The sequence below is a fragment of the Poecilia reticulata genome, linkage group LG21, assembly GCF_000633615.1.
Source record: "Poecilia reticulata strain Guanapo linkage group LG21, Guppy_female_1.0+MT, whole genome shotgun sequence".
Lineage (NCBI taxonomy): Eukaryota > Metazoa > Chordata > Actinopteri > Cyprinodontiformes > Poeciliidae > Poecilia > Poecilia reticulata.
The window spans coordinates 8814170-8836967 of record NC_024351.1 but is presented as its reverse complement, the minus strand read 5'-3'; the positions used below and the strand labels follow the sequence as shown (position 1 = coordinate 8836967).

The 22798-nt window shown below is 38.9% G+C and overlaps 2 protein-coding genes across 2 annotated transcripts in view; both read right to left on the bottom strand.

The window, feature by feature from the left end:
- Positions 1-4942, bottom strand: part of akap12b (A kinase (PRKA) anchor protein 12b) — a 45055-nt gene extending 40113 nt beyond the window's left edge. The window contains exon 1 of the mRNA XM_008397692.2: positions 4615-4942. Within this exon, the coding sequence (XP_008395914.1) occupies positions 4615-4755 (141 nt within the window). The 5' untranslated portion in view covers positions 4756-4942. The remainder of the gene's footprint in view (positions 1-4614) is intronic.
- Positions 4943-9456: 4514 nt separating this feature from the next.
- The window catches only part of mthfd1l (methylenetetrahydrofolate dehydrogenase (NADP+ dependent) 1 like), a 37914-nt gene continuing 24572 nt past the window's right edge, over positions 9457-22798 (bottom strand). The window contains exons 23-30 of the mRNA XM_008397705.1: positions 21670-21809; positions 19507-19548; positions 18145-18248; positions 17834-18011; positions 17151-17258; positions 16902-17054; positions 10669-10777; positions 9457-10045 (exon numbers count right to left, since the gene is read on the bottom strand). Coding sequence (XP_008395927.1) covers positions 10688-10777; positions 16902-17054; positions 17151-17258; positions 17834-18011; positions 18145-18248; positions 19507-19548; positions 21670-21809 — 815 coding nt within the window. The 3' untranslated portion in view covers positions 9457-10045; positions 10669-10687. The remainder of the gene's footprint in view (positions 10046-10668; positions 10778-16901; positions 17055-17150; positions 17259-17833; positions 18012-18144; positions 18249-19506; positions 19549-21669; positions 21810-22798) is intronic.

Genomic DNA, 22798 nt, shown 5'->3' with positions numbered 1-22798 from the left:
ACATCTGAACCAGTATAATGGCATCTTTCCCATTTTGACTAGCTGGTAAACATTTTAAAAATGCATTGTAAGAATCATTAGGGGTACCAATAGTTGTGGCACTGGGGATTTTGTGAAATTTGTATACTGAAATTACCAACAACAGTAGGATGTGCTGTGCAGGATGAGCTTTGTGGATTTTAAAGCAGTGACTTTGTTGCGTTTTTAAAAGAATAAATGACCACAGCTGGCGACTGAAGCAGGTCTACGGTACTTTTAAATCCTTTTTGCTTCACAGATCACTGATGAGTTTCGTTTGTGGGCCATGTGAAAGTAGGACCCATTCCTTCCCTGTCAACACCCACGCTCTCCGCGGCACCGGGTCCGCTCCTTCTTTCTCTACCTGAGCCCATTTTAGCTCAACCTCTGTCATCGGAGTCCTTTTAAAATCAGGCAGGAGGGAGAACAGAGGGAACAATCGGCTGATTCATCTGGCTTTGTGTCATGCTGACGCCTCACCCCCCCACCCTAACTTTCTCTCTCTCTTCCTCCAACTGTTTTTTTCTCTCGCTCTCCCTTTGGATGTACTCGCCCCCCTCTCCCTTCGCCCACCCAAAACGCTGCTCCTCATCCAGGCCCATCGTCAATGAATCTTCTGTCTCGCTCCCCGCCTGCCTCCCCCTCCCCTCTTTTTCTCTCTGCTAACCAGGATAATCAGAGCCAGGGCAGCATCTGATCAGCCGCAGCTCATTATACAGGAACGTGAAAGCTTTAATCAGAACACATTACTTTACATAACCGGGTGTTGGATCATTGGAGTCACCTGTGTCTGCCGTTGTGATGACCGAGTGCAAATTAAGCGATACAAAAATAATGCAAAGGCAAAAAACCCAAGCCTACAACGTCTCGGCAAGTATGTTTATCTGAGCTTTCTCAGCATTAAGCTAAAATTGAATGAGGGCGTTTGCTTTCATCTAAAATGATCATGTAGTTAATATGAAATGAAATAACAAACCCCCTGAGGAATCGGTCCTGAACCGATTAGTTTGCGACCACTTTCTTCCTGTTTCTGGTTCTCAGTTTAAACAGTAAATCAACTTCTGAAGGACTAAATGTGTTGACATGATTGGCTGATTACATATTGTGTCATATGAAAGGAGCTGATGGGTTTTTAACGCATCTTCTGAACATTTAAGAGCTGTTGGAAATTGGGACACGGCTTCCACAAACATTATCATTAACAATCATAACCTGCACTCAGACCCCAAGTTTAGATCGTTGTATCATTAACTAGGAAAAAACTAGGGGAAAAAAATCAAACGATTATGATAAGAATATGTCATCTTATTGTAAGTAGAGGTTTGTCTTAGAGAGCACAGAGTCTAAATCTCGATCAGAGGACTTCAGGGATTATGTTTTATACACTGACCCTGTTTTGAGTTACTGTTTTCTCCTTGGCCTGTTTGCTGCACTCTCTGATCTTCATGATGTTCCTTAAAATGTTCTCCACCAAACACACTGGGCCTTCACAGAAGGTAAGGTCATTTTATTACACATTTTCAGCAACAAGGCAGCTCAAAGTGCTTTGCATGAATTAGAATAAAATACGACAAACCAAAGGAAAGAGCAAAAGAAAAAAAAAGAAAGTAAAAAAAGTACTAAGTTTGTTCTAATTCCTGCACACACACAGGAGGACACATTGAATTATAATTAAGTGACGTCTTAAGGAGATCTGTTATACTGGTTTTTATTTAGGAGTGTCAGAGAAAAGAGGGATTGTGAGAAAAAAAAGGTCAGTCCCCAAAAATTTTGCTAAAATACATTAAAGTTTCTGGTTCAACCCTATAAAATATTTCAAAAATGAGTATAAACACTTTTGGAAGGCACTGTACAGACTTTTTTTTTTCATTTATATGCCATAAAGATCACAATTATCCAGTGATGAGGGGTAAAAGAGCATATTTTATCAAAACCCATTGGAGCTCGAACACCTAAAGTGATTTATTTTGACAGCATTTATGAGGTTGAGGAGATGGTAAAGCATGAGGAAGGCGTGTCCCGGTGGTGGAGGGACACACACACGCACACGCACACACACACACACACACATTTCTAAAATTCCTCTGCGGAGTGAGGAGGATATTTATCGTCTGCGTATCAGGCTTGGGAGCTTCGACCACATCGACCGAGCACGCGTTATCACCTACCAAACACAGCCTACTCGCCCTCTCTCTGGTCCCAAAACACACCACAACATGCAGCTGCACTTGAATGCATCAAGTTGTTTGAGCAGGTAAATGTCTAAGCTTTAACATGTCTGACAGATGCCTCTCAAAGTAGAGATCTGTCTTAGTGCAATGCTGCACAGCTCTGCTCCCTCCCTCCTCTTTGAGATGGTGAAAAAATAAAAGACTTGATGCAACAGCCAAGGTCATGGTTCCCTTCTGCCCAAGCAAAACAACAACTTTCCAGGTTTGCACAGTCAAAAAAAAAAAAAAAAAAGAGAGAGCAGCGAATTAAAAAGTGTCTAGACAAAGGCCCAAAGGGGCTGAAACATTAATTAGGCACGGTAATTATGAAACTGAGCAACAGCAGGAGCCATAAATGCACCTGTTCCAGCCCTGCAAGGGTACAAGAGCGCTTTTTCTGAGGTTATGTAACTCTGGAGCTGGATCACGTTAAAGTCATTACTTTACTGCGTCGGTAAAGCTATGCAGATGTTTCACGAGTTTAAACAAAGCAACATGAACTGATATTTTCCTAATTGCAGTGCCTTGGTTAGCAATCACACAATTTCTGCGCTTGGATCAAACAGCACAACACAAGCGGCTCATTTATCTTCGAGGTAAACGAGCCGCTACATGTTCGCTTTGGTCTGCATCACCTGCTTTAGCTGGAATCGGAAAGAAAAGCAGGTTTAGAGCCCCGGTGACGTCACAATGCGTTACGTTGTGCCAAAATTCATGCGAAAAATGATGTGAAGGCGGTGATGCCAGCGACAGGAGGCACAAACTACACCGCACAGATTACGTGGAAACAACTCCCGAGACGTTATGTTATGAGGAAATGTGGGCAAAACAAGAATCTCCCTGGAAAGGAAACAAGTGTGAACAGATGAAGCTGTGATAAAAATCTGCAGGAACGTTAAGCTTCCAGCTTTGTTGGCTTTACTGTCCTGGAGGTCTTTCAGGAGAAGCAGCAAAATGTGACCTGCTGACCTTTCGCACATTAAAATGTCAGTAAACCCAGCAGGTTATGCAGAGCATGTATGAGACAGGTGGTGAAACACACACACACTTCAGAAGGGGTTTTCTGTATATTAACAGAAAAGGGCGGCAATAGATTTCAGAATTTAAGGTCTATGGTTGAAGTTTAATTATTTGGCAGATTAGTCTCCCTGTCTTATCTGTCAAACATTCGGCTAGAAAAAGTGACCTTCCCAGAGAGCTTAAATCATGGTTTCCTCTGTTAGTGAGGAAGTCGTCTCCAGGGGAAAATGCTTGATTTAATTTAGATTAGGAGTTGAAACAATTGCTCGATAAGTGGTCTAGCATTTTAGTCAGCAGCTATTTTCAAATTGATTTTCCCCTTTAGGTTCTGCATTAAGTAAAACCCCCGTCTTCCTCAGTAGGGTCAACATTTGGTGCTTCTTTTTGTGCATCCATCCATTTTCTATTCCCACTTAAGACTTTGGAGTTTCTGTTGCCTTTGACTCTGATATTTAACTAGTTTTGACGAATAGATCATAAAAATAAAGTTTCCACGTGATTCCAACTATTAAAAACATAGAAAACCAGAAGAGAAGCAGCACAGAGTGTAAAAGATATGGTTAAAATACCACCGTAAAATCAACACAAACACTTCATTTAGGTTTAAAGTTGCTGATGCAAACTAACACGTACCTGTCAGGCACTGATTGGTGATAAGCACCATTGTTTACTTATTTAAATATTTTCCTACTTTTCCGTATTTCTGTATTTATAATATTGGTAAATATCATCTACGCCTTTATTTAAAAAGCTTTGGATGTTGGGTTAAATCAAATCAATTACTATTATCCTGCCATCAAATCTTTTTTGTATTCATTTTCTCATGATTTTTTTTCCTCAAAGGATAATTGGTTTCAATTGTCCACATCATGTGTTTTTGGGTTGCACTAAAATATTTAATATTTTTCATTAGCTATTTCTTTTTTAATATTGGAGACTTAAAAAAAAAAAAAAAACTGGGGGAGTCCGCTTTACATTTATAAGCAAAAAGCAGTGCAGAGTCACCTCCGAGTCCGTTTTATCTCTTTGGAAGAATCCGTTTCTTTACGTTTTCAAACAGTTAAAACACATTTACAGGGAAGGCTGCTGGGTATCCGAAGCTCTTTAACCCGCCTGGCTGTAAATGTGAAGCAGTCCTGGCTGCATGCTGGCGTTTTATTACTGCGGGACTGCAGACAAGTCGACCCATTACTCAGCAAAAAAAACAAAAAAAAAAAACAGGCGCACATGGAGCGCTGCGGAACATTGCAGGAGGTTGTTGGGACAATAAGTATGTTTGCAAACATGAAATCCGGAACGTTCTTCTCTCTGCCAGGTGCAAAGGGCTGTCTTAGAGGCTTGCAGGGGGGGTTGAAATGAGCTTTACCTTTCCGTCCAGGACGCTGCTTCCCTCCTGAAGCACCTTCACCTCTGCGCTCAGCTCCCCGCCGGAGGCTGAAGCTGAAGCTGACGCTGACGCATCCTCCTGGATCTTCCCGTCCCGCTGCGATGAGCCCTGTGCTCCCATGGCGATCTGTCGACACAATGTGCACCTCCGCTCGTCTTTGATCAGACCAACTAAGCCACCCGAGGAAAAAAAAAAAAAAAACAACAACTATTGCACCACTGCGAGTATCCAAAGCGTCCGAATGAGAGCTGTAAGGTGTAGCTCCGCCCCGGCTCGGCCTGGATCCGGAGTGATGAAGTGTGAGGACCACCAAACTCTTGTTTCTTTTCTTTGGCTTTTTTTTTTTTTCTTTTTTTTTTTTAGGACATTCCCACCTCCTGCAACTCACTACCGCCTGTGTCCCGTCCAGCTTCAGAAAAGGTGCTGATGGAGGAACAAAACAGGAGGAGAGTGAATAAAATAAATAATTCAGCGCTTTGGGATTCTTCTGCTGAAATTAGATGCTAAAAATAAAATTAGAGCCCATCTGAGAGATGAACCTGCGAGTCCATGCAAACACCAGCCTGAAAATTAGATCACTGCAAAACAGATCAAACTTGAAGCATATTTTGAGGACAGGATGGAAGTAAAAGAGGAGCTTTTTTAACCTAAATGCTAACACTCAAGGTTGCATAGAAAAAGTACACATTTTACATTAAATCTGCAGTTTCTTGATATCCCCCACCACCCTTTAGTTACCTTCTTCCTTCTGTGTATAAATAATCAGAATACATGTTCTCAAAGAGGTTTGTTAGATAAGTCAAGAGAAAGCATCATGAAGACAAAGGAACATATCAGACATTTCAAACAAAGTTAGCTTACAAAACATTAATTAAAGCAGTTTTTATCCTATCATCTGAACATGGAAAACATTTAAATTTACTAAGACATGTTCATAATTCAGTCTCTTAATACGTAAACCGTGTGGAGAAATATCCATAAACTTGCAGCTCTAATTGTAGAAAAAATGTGGTTCAACAAAGTACTGGCATAGCAGGGCTAAATAGAAAAAGCACAACACACTTTTCAGATTTTTATTTTACCAGTGTAATATTTTTCTTCTTTCATTTGGCTATGATGTACCAGCTTGCATTTGACTAAAATCCAAATAAAATCCATTCAAGTTCTACTGCTCAGAAGGATCATTCATGAATAAAATTTTAGGACAAAAACTATCTCTTTAAAACAAGAAAGAGAATTATCTTATTTAAAAAAATACATTGTAAAAGTAATAACGATATGCTTATTCTCTCTGGTGCTTCCTAAAAACACCTTTTCATTGTGGCTCTATGTGGCTTTGTATCATATTTTCTTATTTCTCTACAACTCGTGACGGTGAAGCAACATACCTTTTCAAAAGTTGCATCACTCATTTACTGTTCCTCTAATTTGGCTTGTAACAGCAGGTTGCAGTTGTTGATCCACAGGTGACTATAGAAGTGCGGGTGCGTGGAGTATCTCTGGCTTCCCGGTGTTCAGGTTTCAGTGTTAATTGCAGGTTAAAACTTCGTGCCGTTTTCTTTGGAAGTTTAATGGGAGAGAAATAACAGTCTGAGCTCCTTCAAAAAGCAAAGTTCGCATAGCATTGGTCTGGGAAAATCAAAACCAGAACATTCTGAACCAGCAGAGAAACACGATGAAGGAATGGGACATCTTGAAAACTTCTGAGTGTCAAAGTGTTCTTTATTAAACTGAATGCAATGTTCTTTAGCCTCTACCCACTGTGATCTTCTATGGAGAGATCAGACTAAGACCTACATAAAGAAAGAGATTTACTGGAATTTAAGGAGTTAGCTTGTTTTGTCCACAGGGAAGAGAAAGCTGGAAGTAAAATTCACTCGACATGATGCACGACGACATGTTATTCATTAGCCGCCCATGTGCCCTAATAATCTGTAAATGCTGTCACACAATATAAAAAAGTAACTTGGATTTTAGAGTATTAGTTTATAGAATAAAAAAAGTTTAAAAATTTTGCATTACAAATAATTTATGTCCCCCCCACTCACTTTGGTGAGATGTTGACATTTCTTCATCTTGTGATTGTCTTTCAAACTATTTCTGCGAGCAGATGAATGAAGTGAAATAATTTCAGCACAAAATGCCTTGGGATTCCCTGGAGAAGAGGAAAATCCGAGTCTCAAAGTGGATGGTAATGCAAATAAACGATTGGATTTCAGAAATCATGCTGCTGTAGCAAAATTATTTTGAGGCTTTTAGTGTCTTTACCAGGGATGCAAACAGATATCAAGTTAAGTGGCTGCTTAGGGCCTCCACACCATTAGGGGGCACACGAGAACACCAAGTTTTATATATTTAAAATAGCATTAAATAATACAAACTAAATCCTATTACTAATGGAAAAACTATAGTTGTTACTCAAATTATTGGTTAATATCATCCTGCTGTTTGCTGCTGCCGCTGTTGGGGAGATAAAAGATCAAACTTGTTAACTGTAAATTTAGTGTTTATCCAGAATTGTTACTTTCAAAAAGTTAAAAACACTTAAATACCACTCTGCATTTCAAAGTCTATACTTTCTTAGTTTGCTACTCCTGTAAGGTGAAAACCAACAGCCACAGTGACACCGGTATGACGCAAACAAATCACGCTAACGATAGCAGGTATGCCACACATAGATCAGGAATGACGAAGCGTCCAGTGTTGACATGTTTATATGTGGGGCCTCACATGAACACCTGTTTAGGGCCCCAAAAAGACCGGGGCCAACCCTGGTTGCCAGCCAAGGTCTGAGGTTCTGCATTTGGGGGAAGATTTAATCAAATCTAACAGCCGAGTTGAAAGATAAAAGTATCCGAGATGTTCAGCAGTAATCCTGATGTAATTTAAGGAAGGGAGAGGAGTGAAGGAGGGTCTGATAAAAGTCAAAGCCTTTCCGGATGTGTCATGGTTTACGCTCAATAAAGTAATAAAGCAAGGGCCTCATGAAAGGCTCAAAGCTCGCCTGACTCCCAACACTGACACATTCACAGAAACCTGCCGCTTTTCTCTTAGCTGAATACGAGTCTGCCAGGCAGCAATGTAGATCTTTTACTGGAATGGAACAAAATGCCCGTGCATTTCATTGAGTTGAAGAATGCGGCCCCACGGTTTCATGTCTGATGTGGGCACCAGGAGATGTCTGGTCCAGGAACAGCAGGGTCCGACGAGAAAGGAGACGCCTGCATTTGCATGAGGACTGGAAGTGTCATGATGGGAGACAGATGTTGGCCGACAGCAAGAGGCCGTTCTCTTCTAAAAGGCTGACATCTCGGATATTGGATATTATAAACTCAGGCAGCATCATTTTGGTGATGATTTGTCAAATGCGTAGATTGAAAGAGACGGTTAAAATTGTGATTTCTAGTCCAGATAAAGCTGCCCAGTTCCCCCAGTTTGAAATAATCTAAGCCAGTTTTGGTCTGACACATCCACTGGGACCTGTCCTTGGTACTGAATTTAGTCTCTTTAGTGAAACAATACAAACAAATTATCAGAAACGATCAGACACGTACTCTAACCTTGAGCAAGCAGGGAATTTCCAGCAACGAGGAAACAAACGTTCCCATCAAAAACAACTTCAAATCTGTCATCGGCTTAAAACAGACAGGCTAACCTCCCCGACTTACTCAGCACGCATTTATGCAACACTGAAAAAAAAAAAGAAAAAAAGACAGGATTCCTGGAGCCGAGGCTGTAGCTTTAACTGCCACATCCTGACGGTTTGAAGATGGAGAATAACAGAGTGAGGAGGTGTGGAATGCCAGCTATGCACGCATGTAAAACGACTCCATGTCGCAAACACTTCATAATGACAGATGCTGCGCCCTGCGGTGCTGCTGAGGGGCCCCAGCAGCCAGCTTTCAGGCGGGCTTCCAACACCTCAGCAGACAAGCTGGTGTTTGGGTACGGAAGAAATGCTTGGAGAGTCTAAAAGGTTAAAGAAAAAGAGCAGGAAAGAGTTTTTATTTCAGCGCTGAGGAAGTTCCAGCAACACTATGAGGCAATAAGATGTGAAGAAATAAACAGAACAAGCCGAAGACACGAGTACAGGATCTCTGAGGCAATAAAAGATTTATTAGAAAAGCACTTGTGATCACTGAAAATGTTAAACATACATCTGCTGGAGTAAAACATACTCAACACCATTCCTGCTTTTGAAAGTCATGTTTAAGTCCAATAAACCTGAACAGCCGACCGAGTTAAATTCAGTCGCAACTCGTATAACAGGCTATAAATAAGGGTCCGAGTTCCCACTTCTGCTCAATTTCAGACCCTAAGATGACATTAACAAGCAAACACTAAATAGTGAAGTCCTTAATATGTAAAAAAAAGACAAAAACTAAAGATTTGAATAACAGCTTTCACACATACAACAGTCGTGAACACCATAATTGTAAAGTTTTAGTTCATCCACCAGCATTGTAGTGAAACAGTTTTAGCACCATTAGAAGGACAATGAAAAAAAAAAAAAAGCAGACTGAAACCAAATCGTAATACTTTGAAATCATGGACAGAGCAGTAACATTAATGCTTATATAGTGACGTTGAATCTCTGTGGCATGGCTGTAGATTTTTGGCTAATCAAATAAATGTGCAAATGGTGCATAAACCTAGAGTTCAAAACACATGTGACTCTTCACAATATGTTTCTTTAATCCTAATGTTATGTTGCGGGTCAAATTGACCCATTTTAAAGTAAAAAAAAAAAAAGTTCTCGCAGTTTCCTAGTGAAGTAAAGAGAATAGTGTAAAAAATGTGAATAACATTTTTTATGTCCAAATGAGTAAATTATTGTCATTGATCCTTTATTTGTGAGAAATAAAAAAATATCATTGCACAAATATTGTTTGAAATGGGTTAGTAATGGAGTTAATAAATCAAAAATGTTTTGGAGGATATTTTTTGGTTTCTCACACATGAGAAACGCATGATCATCATCACACATGATTAAACACTCCACAGGTCAAACTGACCCAGGAACATTATTGCTGCACCTCACAAGCGAACATAACATGAGGGTTAACAAGAACAACAAATGATCCCAAGAGCTCCTGTTTGATTTGCTGCTCCTGAAGCCGTAGCATCAATCTAATTTAAAGCTAGTTGGGTGAAATGAGTCAGCAGGATTGTTACCACATTAAGCTTTTATCTGCTCACACTGGCTGCCTGTGTAACAGCTTGAGTCCTGAGGTATTGTGGTCGATATGTGCTCCAATATCAAAAAATTAGGTCCATTTGAGCACAAGGCTGTTGATGTGTGGCTACTTTAACAGCTGTGGGAGTGTAGGCCTTTTGAGGAAATGCAAGTCATCACAGTGAGTCAGACGTACAGGGTATAGTAGAGTGTGATGGATTCTGAGAAAAAAACCTAGGAACACACACAAAAAAAAAAAATGTAGGAAGAAAACCATACCAGATGAGGCAGTGAAACATTTTATAAACTGCAAACCTTGATAAAAGTACTAAATTCCCACAAAACACTTTTCACATTTTGTCAAGTTACAACAATAATCTTGATTTTAAATTGAGACTTTAAGCAAGAGAAAAACAGAACACAGTGGATTTAAGGAAATTAAATGAGCTTTCAAAGTGATTTACAATAATAAATCTGAAAAGTGTTGCAGGTCATCAGGCAAGGCAAAGTTTTTGGTCTACAAACTTTTTTAGCTAATTCAAAGAACAATAATACATTATCTGTCATATGATCCACTTTCTTCTGATAGCATGTAAATGATATATGGCACACTTTTTCAGATTTTCATTATTCAAAAAAAATTGTGCGAGTTAATTTCTGCCTTACTTTGTGTTGATTAATCACTTAACAGCCCAAATTAACACAATGCTGTCTGAATTTAATGTGACAAACCAAAATATAATTTCAAAAGGTTATTAACACTTTGGTAAGACAGAGTAAAATATAGAATGTAAAACATTGCAGCTGCTTATGACACCAGGTATGAAGTAGCTTAAATTGAATTGGATGAAACCTACAGGAATATCTTTATGTTGCTCAGAAAAGGCCGATGATCTCCTCCGTTTCAGGATCAAGGTCTATGTCATAGAAACAGGGGCGGGTGGGCAGGCCAGGCATTGTGCTCATCTGAAAACACACACAAAAAAAGCAACAGCAAAGTTTTTTCACTATTATTGTTTACTGCTCCAAACTGTTCACATTTATTTTGAGCCACTTTAATGGTGTTATAATACTATAGGCCTAAACCAGGAAGGAAACTCTCGATAGTTTGAGTTGACAAAAACTTTCAGGCTTCATTTTCTGGCAAATTTCATGAGTATGTCAGTGATGTTAAAATTAAAGGTGGTTACAACATACATAATAATAACCAAAGCCATAAATTAACTATTCACCACAACACAGCTGTTAGAAACCAAAAGATAACCTACAAAATTCAACATCAAGAGCTGATAATGAGAGTGGGATCAACCCCCACAGGTCCAATAACAACAATCTGGACTCATTTAACTGAATGTCAACAGTGTAGAAAATGGTGGCCTTGTTCTTAAAGAGGACAATAGGGCTGCCTTTAAGGTAGGAGGCAGAGTGAAAATAGAACGTAAAGAAAAAAACATTTTACCAGCTAAGAGATACTGCTTAGCAAACTGCACATATTTTAAAACAAAATCTGAAAACTTTAATCAATAAAGCAATATCTAAGACCTATGCATTTGTACAGCATTAACCATAAACACAAGTCAGTTTAAATGATGGAAGTACGCTTCAAAAACAATAAAATTGTCTCGGGAAGTTACTGGAAAGACGATTAGCAGCTGTATGACAAGAACAGCAGAAAAAACATTAAAATTATTCATCACTACCACTCCATTTGTGACACAATGAAGTTACATAATGGACAGAGGAAACTGGAAACAATAGTACAATTTAGACTAATATTACTAAAGGTATCATTAAATGTCTGCATTGAATGGCTAAAGTCTAATCATATCTTAAAAATAGTGGGTTTAAGTCAAAATAAAAAAAACATCCAGCTTCAAGCTAAAAAATGAGTAAATCTTTCTTAAGCTGAAACTACAAAGCAAGGTTTCTGCTGTTTTAATATAAATCAACTTTAACTTAGAGACATTTTAATAACCTTAACATTTAAATTTAAGGCCTGTGAGAATCACAAAAATGACCTGACAGTGAAACTTTATTTGCTTGATGTCTAAAGTGTAACTTATTGAATAACTAAGGTTGGCAAAGTTTTAGCTAACTGTTGATTATTTTTACCTCACACATTTTTGGGATCGGACTTCATTGCTCTTGCATCTAGGTTGAGTAACTTCAACACTCTTTCAAAGCAAACACACATTTGGCTAGCTGGTCAATTTTCCCTGGACTTCAGCCATGGGTATTTTTTTTATTTTTATTTTTTCCCCTGGAATATTCGATGCTTGAAAGAGTTGTCCAGGGAAGGTGTGCTGTGGTGTGGAGCAGCAGCTGGCATCCAGATGTTCCTGATGGTGTCGTTTTTACCCCTAACCGTTATTGACAACATCTTTTAGCCAACTATTGAATTCCCTATTTTCAAGCCAGACCTTGTTAAAAATATGCTTTTCCATGACAGAGAAGCTGTTCGCGGGTCATGTAACACGAACATTTTGATTTTAATTCTTTAAACAAGCTGTAAGTATTTTCAGAAGAGAATAAAATCTCTGGCCTTGAAGCTTTGTTACAGAGTAGTAACACGCAAAGTCCTCAGAACTACAACAGCCGATGAAAACAAGGTATATACAACAAAATATTTAAAATCTGGGACTATTTAATACTTTAACAATGAGAATTGAGAATAAGAAATGCATGACATTTTAGGGAGAGCGCAACAAAAGAAACAAACATTGAGCTGCTGAGGAAACTAATCAAATTAGTGACATCACTGGGAACCCAGTCATGTGAATGGAGACTCACAAGATGCCAGTTTCACGTACTGTAACTAAATTAAGTAAACTAAACACAAACTAAGTCACGATTTGTTCTCACGTGCATCTTAAACACTTTTCCTGTCTGGAAAGTCAGATCATCCAGTCCACAAACAGCAGCAAATCATCTTGCTCATTAGACAGGCAGGGACATTCTTTGCATGCCTCCTTTCTACTGACCCAGGGGCAGTTTTATAGGCCCATTAGTGGAAATGAGACAGGAGGAAGTGAGCAGAGAGTTTCCTGTCTGAGGAAGCGCAGGATGAAGAGTAAAGCAAAAGGGACAAAGCAGGGTGGACATGTATACACAATGTAACACAGCGGATGTGGACTGCCAACGCCTGCTCGGCTTGCTGGTTGTGTTTCAGCTGTGCGACATCCTAAAAACTCCAGAAACGATAGTAGATAACTCAATTGATGAGTAACGAGATTCAGGTAAAGGAGCCCTGTCGTCATCCAAAGGTGATTAAATGATTTACAGTAAGGAGGAAATGAGGAATAATAAATAAATAAAAGTGTGTCTCTCCCAACAGTTACAGGTCTGTATGAGACTGTCATTGGGTAACAATCCAGAGTAAAACTACTAAAAGAAATTATAAAAATATTTGTCTTTTTTTTTCCTTTTAGAAAATATCACAGTATTCATGCCGTAACTGCAAAACTCAACTGTAAATATTTCCTTATGATCAAATCAAGCCTGTCATGGCTTGCCTGCTGTGGCATCTTATCAAAATATCTTTAAACTATAAGATTGTTTTGAATGAAAATGATCATTTTTGAAATAATGTTGGCATACTGTGATATCAGTAGTCAACCTAAATCAGCACACCAGCATTTGTCATAAGATCCCAGTAACTTCCTGTACTTTAAACAAGCCATTAAATAAATAAATACTGTAAAAACACCGATGTGGTGGATCCTGATCATCCATCCATCCATCCATTTTCTTGACACCCTTGTCCCTCAGTGGGGTCGGGAGGGTTGCTGGTGCCCATCTCCAGCTAACGTTCCGGGCGAGAGGCGGGGTCACCCTGGACAGGTCGCCAGTCTGTCGCATTATTGTTTCTCTATGCTGCTTAATGATCAGGTCTAAAGATCAAAGGGAGTTAAGCGATTTTGATTTGAAAAATTATCACAAGGACAAGTTGTTATCGAAAACGACAATGAAAGAGCAATCTCAAAAGGCTGATTTATTGGATTATGTAGTTTACGAGAGGTACTTGAATGCATCATCCATCACCATGTGTTTTAGTTGGAAACTTCTAGAGTTTCCACCTGCTTAAAACTTGGCAATACCACTTATTTTTGCACATTTATTCAGTGAGCTCAAAAAGACTAAGAACTTTCTCTCAAAGCAAAGGTCTTCATATCACAAGAAGATAAATTGTTTTTGGCCTATTTTTGGTTGTTCTTGGCTTCCATCTCTATCGGCATTTAACACAGTCTTCTACTACCATCTGCTTTGAAAACTAATGTAGCCATTGTATAAAACTTATGACTGTAACTATTGAAGCTTTTTGTGCAAGCAATATATTAAACCTTTATAGACAAGGAAACGGTCAACATTACTTCAACTTTTGAGGAAAAATTTGACAAAAGACTCAAAAGGTATTGTATGAGAACACACCCAAATCTTAAATCAAGCTAGTTGTGCCTGTCATCCGGCTTCCTTGAAGAAATCCTCAACCTGTTGAGGCAGGAATATTTTCCATATTTATCATTAAGTTTATTTGAAAATCATCACTGTGACTTAATAATCCTTTCAGCATTTTATCATGCAAATATATGGTAGTTAATTAGCATAATTCATGGTATTCCCCGAATAAAAACTTCACAGAATGTCTTCCACTGATGTTCCATTCATTTACCTAAATAAAAAGCGATGTGGATGACAGACCTTCATGTCACAGCTAAACACTTAAGTTCAACCTTCTTGTCATGTCAGAATAAAATCAGTCAGCAAATTTAAATATCAAAAGACTCAGACATGCAAAGCCGAAGGTTTTCTTTCAATCTTCAAAGCAACAAAAGATGAGTTGTTCGGCCAGTCCCTACTCTCAAGCCTGAGAACAAGTTGGCACTCGCAGAAACACATAACACGCCGTGGCTAATGTTGGAAACCCCATTCGGCTAAATAAGTCGCTTCATTATCTGCAGACACAATGTGCCTTTGTGGGGAAAAACCCTGCAGGACACAGTGTAGCTGGATTCTACCCCCCAGCGATCTTGGAGAAGAGTCAGTCAACAGCAAAATAGTTTCTGAAGAGGTGAATGGAGATTATGAACTGAAATCGATCCACTGTACGATGATGAGCTCCAACTTTTCCTAATCCCTGCACCAATTTATTGGCTACTAAACATAGCAGCCAATTACAAATGAAGCTATTGTTTTATATCTGCTGTCTTTTATGTGTTTGTTCAGGCTTTTAATCAGTTTTAAGCATTTATCCCATCCAGCCTTAAACAGTTCTGTTAATTTTCCACCACCACAGAGATTCATTGTTCTGTTTGCTACTCCTCCCTGACATATCTGAAGAATGACATCAGGATGATTCTTCACCCAGTCAAGACCCCCCATCCTTCCCTTGTAGAGACTACCCAGTACTCCCTCACTCTGTTCCACCTGTTCCAGTCAGCTCCTTTCAAAAGTTTTTTTTTTTTTTCATTTAGTGCTAAATACAGCAAATATCTCATTCCTGCACACTTCTAACGTTCAAAGATTCAAAGGTGACCTTTTGTGCTTCTTTGGGCTATAGAAAACATGTTCATTAAATTTTTTGCACAAAATCATTATTATGAGATTTTAATCTGATAATTTCTGCCTATTTAGAGCTCCTTTCAGAATGAGCTGTTGTTTTAGGGCCTCTGTCACTTTAAATTAGCAGCTGCTGACCACACCCATCAACTCAACATTTACACTCGAACATGTAAATGGCTGCAAACAGATGCACAATTATACAACTGTACATCTTTGAAAAACAAGTGGTTTCTGGATGGTAAGTCAACAACAAAACACTCATCTTTTCCAGCAGCCATTGTACAGTGGTTCCTGTGGCAAAACCAGCTGACCAAATGTGCCAGAGCTCAGTTTGGGTTGCTAGGTAACAATTGGGAGGTTTTTGAAAAGAAAAATTTTCCAAACCCCACAAAATATTAACTTATTTCCAAAAATGCCTGGGTGTTTTTTTTGTTTTGTTTTTAAGTGCTTAGGCTGTTTTCAGAAGCAGATGATATCCAAATGGAAATATAAAAACATGCAAAAAGTTACTTTGGCCATTTTAAATAGGACATTATCCTTAAAGACAGAAGCCTTCGACAACAATCTGATGCCCGTCAGTTGAGCAGCACAGAGAACAGATCAGAGACTCCCTCTGTGAGCAAGAAGTCAAAGTTTAGGTGTTGTCACTGTGCGAGTGGCAGATCAAAGAGCGGTTAGGGAGAGGGGATGGATGCCAGCAACGTTGTTGCTCAGCATGGCCAGCGGTTGACATCTACGCCCTCGACTATCCAAACTAGACTCTAAGTGAAACAGCGGGAGGTGAAAAACGCAGGAAGCGACTTCCTTCCTGCCTGGCCCATCGATGGCCAAGGGGCTCCACCCAGCAAATGGTTCCTCAAAACAATAATACAACAAGCAGAAAATGTAGAAATGATTAGAAAAACAAAAACTGCTTGGTGATGAACTTAGAAATGATGGGAAGAAGGGGGAAAAAAAATCCAGCATGCGAGACTAATTTCTTAAAACTAACTTAACGCAGCCACACGTAGCCATTAGAGGTCAAATGTCAAAGTTGGATTGTAGCAAATAATAATTAAAAAAAGATGGTCTCAGTGTCCTTAGCAAGAAGCAGGTATCTATAGCAGCTTAAGGCAACGTTCACTTCAAACATAACCATTTTAAACTTTTTTTAAAAGTTTTGATTCATGAAAGTTATTGGTACAGCAGTCAGGTTTTAAATATGGAAGCTGCACACACCACAGACCAGATTGATGATTAGGTGGAGAGAAGGATAGATATGGATGAATGGCTGAATGGGTGGACTGATGGATAGCCAGGTGGAGCAATACATGCATAGATGGACACATGAATAAATAACAGATGAGCAGAAAGAGACAGGGAGGGATAGCTGGAGGGGCAGGTGGTTGGATGGATGACCTTATTTCTGTAAAACCCTTAAGGACATAATTTTAAACCAAATTATATCAACCATTTTCCAGGGATAATATTTAGTAGTCAAAGGTATGTCTGACTAGTTTTATCATCTAAATCCTTCCAACAGCCCACTTACCGTTCCCACCAGTGGGAAAATGAAGCCTGCGCCGATGCTTGCACGGACGTCTCTGATTGGCAAAACAAATCCAGTGGGTGCGCCCTTCTTGTCAGGCATGTGGGACAGGGACAGATGAGTCTTGGCCATGCAGATGGGTAAAGACCCATAACCCTAAATACAAGAAAGAAAGGGTTAAACAGTACAAGTGAGGGTTGCTACATGATTCCTGTCACTGTCAGTCAGTTATCACAGCAGCAGTGATCTCACTTGTTGATTGTAGTAATCTATTTTGCTGCTGGCCTCTGGAGACAGATCGATGTCCTCAGCTCCATACACCTTCTGGGCTATTGTTCTGATCTTCTCCAGGATCGGCATCTGTGGGAAAGGGAGCACTTCAGCAACAGGTGGATACACACACAGAAAAGTCCATGGAAGGAGGGGAAATTAGATCAAGTAAACAGAGAACACATCTGTATGGAGTTAACGTCAAAAAAAGATTGAGGGAATAAAGTCAATACTTTTGTAGCAAAATACAGATTCAGTGCAATGAAAAAGAACACAACTAAGCAAGGAGGTTCAAAGGCAAAACCCTGAAATAGACAGTACGTCTAAAATAAAATGTTTTCAGAATCTGTCAGTGATGAACTGAGGGACACAACCTTAGGACTGAACAATGCAAACTAATCTTTTGACTATCTAGGAGTTTGAACTCAATGTTCACTGTTGTACTCTTGCAAAGGGAGACAAGCAAACTGTAAATAGGAAAGCCGAGTTAATTTAAGTCACACCTACTCAATCTGACTAACTCAAAACAGCTGATGCTTTTTGTACATCCACAGTGTTTGGAGGAAACAAATAAATTAACATCAGGTACAAACTGTATCCAGAAGAATGCAAATAAAAGTGTTGCAGTGCAATAAAACAAAATGTTAAATTACAGCTGTGTTCACCTCTGTATTATACAGGAACTGGAAGTTTGTGGGCCTGCCAGCTGCCTCTTTCACCGCCATGGCCAGCTCCAGAGAGCCACGCCCACCCTGCGACCAGTGCCGACACGGCACGGCGTCAGAAGCACCACACTCCTTGGCGAGCTGACACACCAGGTCAATCTCCGCCTGCGTGTCCGTCCTGAGTGTTCACAGTAGTGACATTGTGAGACGTGAATGATGTGAGGACGTACAATGAATAAAGCAGAAATAATGTTTTTTGTATTAAATAATGCAATAAATAACAAACGTTGGTAGTTCTGGATTTGTCTTACTTGAAAACGTTTAGTGCCACCACTACAGGAACCCCAAAGAGGTGAGCATTCTGGATTTGTTTCTTAAGGTTGCTATGGCAACCACCTGCAACAAGGCTCAGGTTCTACAAGAAAAAAAAACAAACAACTCAGACATTAAAAAATAGATATATTATGGCATCTTTATTTAAAATATTTTTCATTAGTATTAAAACAATTTTCTTTTGTAACTAGTTATATTGGGACATTATACGGTAAAAAGTAGTATACAACTGAAGAGAAAGAATTTTTTTTTCCCCAAATAAAAACACATACAAGTTCTAGTACCATGGTTCCCATAATACTGATCATCAAGTTGAGTTGTAACTGGTAAATTAAATTGGAGAGAGATAAGTTGGTCTCTCACACAGGAAATTTGCGATTTCAGAGGAAGTCAGGCTTAAATGCCGTCATTTCCTGTTCAACAATTTAGCTGAGGAGCCAAAACAAATTGACTTTCCTTTATAACCGTTTTGGGGCTTAAATGGTCACTTTTAAATTTGTTTAGGGATATTAATATTTATTCTATCGTACTTGCTCTGGTTAATAACTCTGAAAGTATTCCACTCTATACCATCTGTTATTGTCATTGTCCTCTACACCAAAATGGCAGCTTCTCCAAAGGAGAATAAATTGACTGCATATAGAAATCTAGTCTTGGACTTTGTGTGTGTGCGTGTGTGTTTCTCCGAGTCCCTGCAGACTTTGGTAACCAAGTCCATACAAGTCCAATTAATGCACGTCCCTGGTTCTGTTTTTCTCTGTACTTCTGGTTTTTATTACAAGCGTCATAATTAACTTACACTGTGTGAGTATTTACACAGCTGAATCGGCCTCGGAGTCCAGGGATTCTGGCCAGGTATCAATAAACACACACACTGCACACACAAACAGAATCGCACTTCCCTTCAGCTGTGCCTCACATACCAGGAAACCACAAACTAATGTTCTGTTTGAACTGATAATCAAATAACCATGTTCATGCTTATCTACTCTTACAGGTGGAGCTCTGACTGCAACTGAAAATAAAGCCGCAGCAACAAAGCCCGTTAGCTCAGGACAACTATAAACCTTATGGCAGCACTCTAATTTCATATAATGTCATCTCATGTCCTGTCCCATGTTCAGTCTTTTATAAGTGGCTTTAACTGTGTTGGTTACATCATGAACCTTTGACTAAATGAAATTAAAAACTAAATGAAATTAACAAAATGCCAGGCCATTTATTTTCATTTGATTGGAAGCTATGTTCAAAACAACCAATCAGCTCATATACACTTTCATGCTCGTCTCATTTTCTCCATGCTTCATGTTTCTATGCACACTGATATTTTAAGCTCATACCTCATTGATGTACTCTTTGGGAAGAGGAGCACCAGCTGACACCTAAAACACATCAAGGCAGATTATTGGAAACAGAAAAATAATTGCAGTAACAGTCATTGTGTTAGACCAGTGTTTCTCAACCTTTTTTGGGCCAGCGCCCCCCCAGCCCTTATTCAGGTCCCTCACYGCCCCCCACCAAAGAATTTGCGGGCTACTTTGCACTGACTATTATTTTATCATTAATAGTACTATCACTATTGTAGATGTTTTGATTTTTATGCTTGTTTCTGTATTTATTGTCAAAAATAATTTCCCAGAGAACAAAAAAGCCATGGGAATAGAAATTATTTTCACAAAAATGCAATGAACATTCAACTTAAAATTGGTAGGCGTAACAGCAGCCAATCAGAGTGGAAAAAATATTCTTATTTTATGCCATTTTCTAGTTGTTAAATATTACACAAAATGACCAGATAAAAGATGCACAACATGCCAGTTTAAACTTTGAACTATTTCCTAACAACTGAGCTCTGCAACATTAAAACATGGATAGAACTGTAACTACATTAATCATAGCTCTTCTTCTCTTCAGTGTTTGTCGGTTTCTGGTGGTGCAGCTCTGTGCTGCCTTCAGGAGAATGGGACATCTGATGATTATCCATAAAACTTCATCCACATGGCATTTATTGTTCAAACCAGAGCTTTCAGTGGAAAACAAAAGTTCCAGATCCTTTTAATGCCATACAAATATGAGACAGAAACATGGATTATATCTTTATATAGACCTGTCTATTGACAGTTTCATGGATGACTTGAAAGTCATCCATAAAAGTGGATGACTCCTACACTTTGGATATTGAAGAAATATAAATATTTCTTCAATATTTATATTGAAGAAATAAATATATCAAATCTAATTAAAACCATAAATAAGTGATCAGTTCTTTACTGTTATGTCTGTAAAATATATTTATTCTCACTACTAGATATGGTCTCAACAAACCCATCACATTTCAACAATATTATTTTACCTTTTATCTGGAAATAGTGTCTGTTTATCCTTGCCATACAGTCCTCTGTATTAATTATTGCTCGAAAGGTCTTGCCATACCAGTTTATTCCTCTGTATTTACTTTAGTTTCTTAGTTTATTCTTGCATTTTGTTCTTCATTCATTTCCATTTAGTTTCATTTGATTAGTATTATCCTCTCTTAGTTTATTGCTATGTCCACTTTAGTTTCTTTCCTGTTGCTACATTTATTTTATCATTTATCCATTATAAGACGAATAATATACGATGAATAATCTTCACTCATTACCTGCTGCGCCGCCTAATCGTCATGTGTATTACATCATGTGTTGATTTTTCACTGTTCAGAGTCGGATTTTCTGTTTTTATGCCATAATTCACATCTAGTTCGTCGCTCCATTTTATGTGCCGCTTCTCCTGTTTCAGAGTTTCGTGCACGTTTTTTTTTTTTTTAAGCCCCTAAGGTGCAGGGCATATTGATGGGGAAAAGGCAGACTGACATAAACATTTTAAAACAATGGAAACAATTTCTGTATTCTGATTATTAAAATTTAAAAGTGCTGTGGTACCGTTGTTCTATCACACCCATTTCATACCGGACCACTTACAGCACCGGTGTTAACGATGTAAAATGAACGCTCTCTATCCATAACCCATGGAGGGATTTCTTTATTTCTTTACTTAAATGGGTTCCTTTTTCAGAGGGATACACAGTGAGGGTACCGTGATTTTAGCTACCAGTAGCAGGAGAACGGAGCTGCGCCAAGAAGCTAACAGAAGCTAACAGAAGCTAACAAACACTGAATAGAAGAAGAGCTGCCATCGATACAGTTGCAGCCAAGCATGATTTAATGTTACACAATACAGTTTTACCAAGTTGCTCAAAGTCTAAACTGGCATTGTTGTGCATTTAAGGTGTAAAGTTTACCTTCGACTAAACGCCCCCCAAAGGCATCCCAGCGCCCCCCTTTTGTAAAAATGTCCGCCAGCACCCCCTGCCGTCCTCTGAACGCCCCCTGGGGGGCGGTACCGCCCACGTTGAGAACCGCTATGCTAGACATTTAATGTAATTAATGAAAAGGAAGAAAGCTGATACTATAAAATTGTAAGTCTATTACTTTAAATGTGCTGGTCATAATGCATAAGCTTACATTTGGGCCACCTCCATGCATCTTCAGCGCTCGAACAGTTGCAACCAGCACCATTACGTTGGGACTCAAACCCGACGCCCGACATTTGATATTAAAAAATTTCTCCATCCCGATGTCTGCTCCAAACCCAGCTTCAGTCACTGGAGGAAGACACAAACGTATGATAGTAGCACTTTTTCAGCAACATAAACAAAATGAAGATTGAGCAAACTGTGTTTAAATAATGATTGTTTGCACTGAATCACAGCTGTAGGACTGAGAAAAACATTTAAGGTGGATTCTGGAAAAACAGTTGATTGTATGACTGTCATCTGTCAATATTGCTTAATGTTCCACCTCATCCGTTTATTGGTAATACTGTGTATAAATCAAAGATGACCTCAATAAAAAAAACGACAAACAGATGAGCTCATCAAGTTTTCACCTAGAGTGCAGAACATCAGGAGAGACAGCTTTCTGTTTGAGTAGAGGTGATGCACCGAGTAATGGGTTCAAGCTAAGTGCTTTCTAAAAGACAGAGGGTCTCTGATATGGACAGCACTGAACCAGGTCTCTTGAGAAAACTAAAAAAACAAGAAGTCTACAGGCTTTGCTCAGACATAATTTCCTCTTCTGAGTCATTTGAGTGTGTATACATTAAGCAATTAACATTACTTTGTCTAGTGATGTTTAGCTTTGAGTTGTCTGTTAAGTTTTGATGGACAGCTGTCAATTTATCCCTACAAGAAAAAAAATATCCAATAAGATTCTGGAAGCAAGCAGATGCACATGAGCAGATTTTTATCCTTTACAGCAGGGGTCCCCAAACTTTTTCCTGTGAGGGCCACATAACTTTTCCCTTCTCTGGTGGGAAGTCAGTTTGTAATAGAAAAAGTGTGACGATTGCAGGAGTGCCTAAATGTAAAAATATATTGTTTTCCAGAAAGCAGAATCAAATAACATTCTCTGGGTTCTTCACAGAACAAGTCAGGAAATAAATAACACTATTAATGAAATAAATAATAACCAAATAACCCTCTCTGGGTTTTTCACAGAAAAGAATCCAGGAAGGATTATAGTCCGTATCTTCAAAACTATGAGCTGCACTGGACTATAAGCCACAACCCCAAAGTTTTTTTTTTTTTTTTTT